We start from the raw sequence: 7,055 nt of genomic DNA, 5'->3' as shown, positions 1-7,055 counted from the left end.
CCCTGCCAGGAAATTAGACCCTGAATCTGTAAGGATGTCGGAGGGCCAACCTACCCTGGCAAAGATGTCTGTTAAGGCCAGGCACACAGTGTTAGCCCGGGTGTTGCCTAGAGCTACTGCTTCTGGCCATCGGGTAGCAAAGTCCACTAAAGTCAGTACGTACTGCTTTCCTCTGGGTGTCTTTTTTGGGAAAGGGCCCAGAATATCCACAGCTACTCGCTGAAATGGGACCTCAATTATGGGGAGTGGCTGGAGAGGGGCCTTGACCTGGTCTTGAGGCTTACCCACTCTTTGGCATACCTCACAAGACCGGACATACTTGGCAACGTCCTTGCCCATCCCCTCCCAGTGGAAGGACTTCCCCAACCGGTCCTTGGTTCTGTTCACCCCAGCATGGCCACTGGGATGATCATGGGCTAAGCTTAAGAGCTTCTCCCGGTACTTAGTTGGAACCACCAACTGTTTTTGCGGCTGCCATTCTTACCGGTATCCACCAGAAAGAATTTCCTTGTATAAAAGTCCTTGGTCTATAACAAACCGGGATCGATTAGAAGAGCTGAGAGGCGGTGGGGTGCTCCGTGCCGCCGCCCACGCTTTCTGAAGGCTGTCATCTGCTTCCTGCTCAGTCTGCAACTGTTCCCTTGAGGCTGGGGTCACCAGTTCTTCCTCAGACTGTGGACTTGGGCTTGGTCCCTCTGGAAGCGATGTAGGTGATGGGGTTGTTTCCGTTGCTGGTGAACCGCTCTCCGCTGGTGCACCTGAGGGTATTTCAGGCTCTGGCTGAGCCTTTTGGGTATGGCTGTCTTTTGCTTCTGCCAGTTGTGGCTCGCTGGCGCCCTCTGGCGTTGAGTTTGAAGATGTGGTTGCACTTGCTGGTGCTGGTTGCTGTTCCAGTTCCGGGCCTGGGACTGGAGATGCTGTGGCTGTTTCAGTGGTAGGTATGGAATCCGGGTCCACTACCTTTGTCTGGGTCTCTGGTAACACAGACGGGGCCTGTGTGGACGGCTCAGGAACAGGAATGGGTCTGGAAGCTTGCCTGGTTTGGCTACGTGTAACCATTCCCACTCTCTTGGCCCGCCTCACCTGGTTGGCCAAGTCTTCCCCCAGTAGCATGGGGATAGGATAATTGTCATAGACTGCAAAAGTCCACATTCCTGACCAGCCTTTGTACTGGACAGGCAGTTGAGCTGTAGGCAAGTCTACAGCTTGTGACATGAAGGGGTAAATTGTAACTTTGGCCTTTGGGTTGATGAATTTGGGGTCAACGAAGGATTGGTGGATAGCTGACACTTGTGCCCCCGTGTCTCTCCACGCAGTAACCTTCTTTCCGCCCACTCTCAAATTTTCCCTTCGCTCCAAGGGTATTTGAGAGGTATCCGGGCCTGGGGATCTTTGGGGTGATGGTGGTGTAATGAATTGCACTGGCATGGTGTTCTTGGGACAGTTGGCCTTGATATGTCCCAGTTTATTACACTTAAAGCATCTTCCATGTGATGGGTCACTGGGCCGAGGTGAGTTACTGGAGACTGGTGAGGTTGAAGGGTAGGGTATCTGTGGCTTTACTTGGGTGGTATGTGGGGTCTTTGGCTGTCCTGGGTTGTAGGGTTAAAAAGTGTTCTTAAAATGTAAAAGTCTGTTAGTTATATACTTAGGGGTATATGTAAAGGTGCATGTGTTGTATTAATCTGTTTATTTTCAAGTTCTAGAAGGAAATCGCCGCCAGTGAGCTTCCCCACTGTCTGCAATTTGGGGGGCGTGTCATAAACAGATAGCTAAGGGTTAATGTCTCTTCCACCTGAAGCACCTGACCAGAGGACCAATCAGGAAACCGGATTTTTTCAACTCTGGGTGGAGGGAAGTTTGTGTCTGAGTCTTTTGTCTGTCTGCCTGCTTTCTCTGAGCTTTGGAGAAGTAGTTTCTACTTTCTAGTCTTCTGTTTCTAAGTGTAAGGACAAAGAGATCAGATAGTAAGTTATATGGTTTCTTTTCTTTGGTATTTGCATGAATATAAGTGCTGGAGTGCTTTGATTTGTATTCTTTTGAATAAGGCTGTTTATTCAATATTCTTTTAAGCAATTGACCCTGTATTGTATCATCTTAATACAGAGAGACCATTGGTATGTATTTTTCTTTCTTTTAAGACCTGTTGAAGTTTTCTTTACTGGGAAATTTCAGGGAAATTGAGTCTGTACTCACCAGGGAATTGGTGGGAGGAAGAAATCGGGGAGATCTGTGTGTTGGATTTGCTAGCCTGATTTTGCATTCCCTCTGGGGAAATAGGAAAGTACTTTTTGTTTCCAGGACTGGAAACAGAGAGGGGGAGTCACTCTGTGTAGTTCACAGAGCTTGTGTCTGTGTATCTCTCCAGGAGCACCTGGAGGGGGGAAGGGAAAAAGGATTATTTCCCTTTGTTGTGAGACTCAAGGGATTTGGGTCTTGGGGTCCCCAGGGAAGGTTTTTCAGGGGGACCAGAGTGCCCCAAAACACTCTAATTTTTTGGGTGGTGGCAGCAAGTACCAGGTCCAAGCTGGTAACTAAGCTTGGAGGTTTTCATGCTAACCCCCATATTTTGGACGCTAAGGTCCAAATCTGGGACTAAGGTTATGACAGAAGCCACCCTTGACCCCTAGGCTGTTTTGGGGGCTGGAGAAGCAAGTTTCTGACACATTTCAGCTGTATTATTTGCAGAAACATCCTGGCATTAATTCTCATTAGTCAATACCAGCTGGATACATTTTCTTGAACCTGACTATTATGCAATGTCTGCATAAAGTATGGATTTGGTATGTTTTACATTTTCTTTTTTATCATTTGACAAAGAAATAAGATGCAAGAAAAATGGTGCTTAATTTGCAGCAGGCTCACCAGATGATCTGATTCTCTACTGCCTTGCACATTGTGTAGTCTTATATACCTCTGCAAAGTAGGTATAAAGGGCTTTGTAGCCACACCCCACAGGCGTAAATAACCTCACAGTGCAGTGGCGATTCAGGCCCAGAGCACTTAGAAATAAAGCAAACATTAACCTTGTAAAAGGTTTTATAAGATTATTATTTATTATCTTATTTATTTATTAGTGTGTGTTTTGTTGCTCAGTATTGCTTAGGGCTTTTATACTAGTCCTGTGCTCCACCCAAGAGGTGGCTGTATTTCAATAGCAGTTGATGTCACACTATAAATAATTGAGTAAAGCCAGTGCATTATTATTTAAATACTACAAATGTTATTAAAATTAAGCATTTAAAAAATTAAAAGCATTAAAAAAGGTACTTTTACTTTCCAGTTTTCAAAGGCTTAAATAAATTTAATCTTTTTCTTAATTTTAATTTTTTATTAAGACATTTGGATAGTCACAAAGCAAAGAACCATTATTTTACAGAAGAAGGCATTAAAGAATGAGGGATGCTTGAACAGATTTCATAGAAAGGATTAGTTCTCCACACAAAGCCTTGAAGACTGCTTTATTTATTTTAAAAGAAAGCTCTTGTATGTGAGCAGTATAGTACATAAATAAAGGCATTCTTGGGAGCATGGGGGATGAGGGAGAACAACCACCACCCAGAAATGGGAGGTATGAATATGGAGTCCTGTAAGAGCTTTATAGGAGGAAGTTCAGGTAAAATCAGGAAGATGTGTACAGGTGAGCCCACAGGCTAGTAAGCCTGAATTGAGCCTTGAGCTCCCCAATATCAGTGGCTGGGAAGGCTCAGGAGAGGGCAAATTTAGAAGCTGCCTCACCAGAGCTCCTTAGCCCCAGTATCCTTGTCCAGCCAGTCAGTTTTCCTCTTCACAGCTCCTCCTCTGATCTGGTTCTTTCCCCAATCCTGCTTCCAGTTGCCCTACCCACATTCCTCATCACCACTAGTTCCCAGTCCCAATCCTCCTCCCCAGGCTCTTCATCCGAACTCAGTTCCCTCTCCTCTCATCCCAGTCTCTTTGCCCAGCCAGTCCCAGATCTCCCCCTATACCTTTGTTCCTTGTCAGATGTCTCCCCATCTCCTTCTGCCACCCCACTGGTTCTAAAGCCCAGGCCCAGACATGCCAAACCCGCAGAATAAACACAAAAATTGGGCTTGTTTTTGGCTTAATTGGCTTGTGTGTTGCTTGTTGGCTAGCTTTTGGCTTGTAGCTTGTTGCTTCTTTGTATTGAGCTGGGAGCTAAGATTCTCTCTTTGCCCCTGGCTAGAGCTGTGTGGCATAATAGCACAGACACCCTTTGCTGCTGACATAATGGAGGGGTGGGCAGGCCAAATTTGAGCAAGGAGCATTGAAGCGTGGGCATTGTGATCTGGTCCATGGCATTGCAATGCTGCTCAAATTTGACCTCCCACTTTTGCAGTCTTTCCAGCACCAATAGGTAGGTGGCAGGTTTTCCCCTCACCCAGTGAAAGGGACATGCAAAATCCACTATTCCACACAATAAACACATACATCAATTACTTACTCTGTTCCTTCATCGGTCCTTGCAGAACCCAATTTCCCAAAATCACATTTATACCAAAACAGTACTTATGCGGAAGTTGTTCTGTGGGGTAAAATAAAACTTCAGTATGAAAAAAAGTTTCTTTTTGTAAATATACTTTAAATGGAAACCTTAATGAAGGATATTGTGTGAAGTCTGTCTCTTCCTCCATAGGAGGTTCAATGCTAAACTCTGTCCCCATACCTACTCTAGTGACACCATCGTAGGACCCAACCACATCAGTCACACCATCAGGGGCTCATTCACCTGCACATCTACTAATGTGATATTGCTGGTACATGCTGGCATATGTTCCTCTATCATGTACATTGGCCAAACTGGACAGTCTCTACATAAAAGAATAAATGGACACAAATCAGACATCAGGAATGGTAACATACAAAAGCCAGTAGGAGAACACTTCAATCTCCCTGGAAATTTAATAACAGATTTAAAAGTAGCCATCCTTCAAAGACAGACTTCAAAGAGAAACTGCAGAGCTACAATTCATTTGCAAACTTAACACCATCAATTTGGGCTTGAATAGGGACTGGGGGTGGCTGGCTCACTACAAAAGCAATTCCTTCTCTCTTGGTATTGACACCTCCTCATCAGTTATTGAGAGTGGACCACATTCACCCTGACTGAATTTGCCTTCTCAACACTGGTTCTCCATTTGTAAGGTAACTCCCTTCTCTTCATGTGCCAATATATTTATGCCTGTATCTGTAATTTTCACTTCATGTATCTGAAGAAGTATGTGGGGGGTTTACCCATGAAATCTTATGCCCAAATATATCTATTAGTCTTTAAGGTGCCACCGGACTTCTCATTGTTTTTATTCAGCAATGATAAGGCTGAAATAGTGTAGAAGCCAATATTGTAATCCCAGACAATCTCTGCCATACATTTGCTTTATTTACTACAGACATTTTTGTTACTTTGCAATGTTTCCCAGTATGTTATCTGTTCATCTGGATTAATTCCATGGGAGGTAATCAGTCTGCTGTATGTGCAAGGAGAAAATGGGACTTTATATAGATTAAACAAATAGTTTTTAGGTGGGGGTACCATATTAATTCCCTCTTGTTCAAGACAAAGAGCTACATAAATATCTTCCAAGTATATATACTTTACTTTTAAAGATGCCTTGACAATTTTTGCAGCCAGGGTTCCTGATAAAACATACCCAGTTCCTGAACAAAAATCAGGGTACCGCTCAGTGGAGTAGACTTCCTTTGGCATGTACCATTTGCTTTCACGATTTCGATGAGGTTGACCATTTCTTATAAGGTTGCCAGTGAAATAATACTGTGAAGGAGGCATAAGTGGTTTTAGGAGCCTTTGTATTAAATATTCTGTATTAACAAAAACATCACTGTCTGTTTTCATGACAAAATTTGCATCACCACAGTAGGTGGCAACCCACTTCAAGCCCATCATGGTTTTAAGAGTTAGGTTCTTGTAGGTGTCCAGAAAGTCTTGTTGAATGATGTCATGATATTGACTGCTTTCCCTCAGTAGGGCTTCATTTTGCTCTTTGTCGCTAGCACCCAACATAAATAAGCGAACAATCTTTATTCCTGGAACCACAGATTCATTTCCCCAGGTTTTCCTGATGGCTTCCCTGTGCTGCTTTTGATCAGCTTTGGTTGCTATTAATAGTATTAAAAAAGGAGTTATTTCCTTACATATATCACTTTCATTAATAACAAACCTAAAGGACTGAATGTAATTGAGTTCACTAGCAAATGGAGCTGCATTTACAGTTAGTCCCCCTACCTTCCTGTTTAGCAAGAATTGTTTGAAGCTAGAAACATTGCTTCTGAAGGAAATGTCTTTTTTTGCTGTCTCAGGTTTGCCATATTCTTTGGTAGGAAATACAGATCTTTTCATTGAACTCAAATCAGTGTTTTCTTTAACTTTGATTTTTGCTAAAACAGCAAAGTAATTAAAAGTCTTAGGAATGAAAAACAAATATATCCCTAGAAAACAGATGGAGCCCATCAAGAAAATGCACATCATGGAGCACCTCCAAGAAATGACAAAATATCTTCTATAGTGGGTCATGTTGGTGGTTTTCAAATTGATACGGAACAAACTGCCTTTAGTCACACAGACATCTGAAGAAGCGTGTTTGTTCGCAGCTGATTGGTTTCCTCCATGACAATTTCAGATGACCAAATCATTTTATAATATCGATTCTTCAGGGTTCTTTTAATTAAAAATGTCCTTTAATTTACATTCAGGCTATACACTGTAGATTGGTCATTTTCTTGTCAAAAGAACTGGTATTCCATGCTTGAACTTTACTGATACCTTCATTTTCCAACTTTTCTTTCTGAGAATAATACAAAAACAAAATTATAAACAAAACATTTATTGCCCAGTGCAATTTATACCAAACTTTATAAAGCTGGTCAACTTTTATAATATGAAAAACAAATAGCAGCAATGCAATTTCAGTTATATCCAAAATATAACTACAAATGTTTTCCATATCCTATACATCTTTCCATTAAAAGTGTGCCTTTAACACTAATGGAATTATTCTTTTATATTGAGAGAAGAGAGCCCAGAACAAGGAAATATT

General features: G+C 42.5%; 1 protein-coding gene across 1 annotated transcript; it reads right to left on the bottom strand.

Moving 5' to 3' along the window:
- Positions 1 to 5,377: 5,377 nt before the first annotated feature.
- On the bottom strand, positions 5,378 to 6,532 carry LOC127054974 (beta-1,3-galactosyltransferase 2-like). Its single transcript, XM_050961466.1, has one exon. It carries the CDS (start codon positions 6,530 to 6,532, stop codon positions 5,378 to 5,380), a length of 1,155 nt encoding a protein of 384 aa, XP_050817423.1.
- Positions 6,533 to 7,055: the final 523 nt, after the last annotated feature.

This window comes from Gopherus flavomarginatus, chromosome 7, assembly GCF_025201925.1.
Source record: "Gopherus flavomarginatus isolate rGopFla2 chromosome 7, rGopFla2.mat.asm, whole genome shotgun sequence".
Taxonomy (NCBI): Eukaryota; Metazoa; Chordata; order Testudines; family Testudinidae; genus Gopherus; species Gopherus flavomarginatus.
Note: the sequence above shows the minus strand (reverse complement) of the source record. Positions and strands in the feature narration are given on the sequence as shown.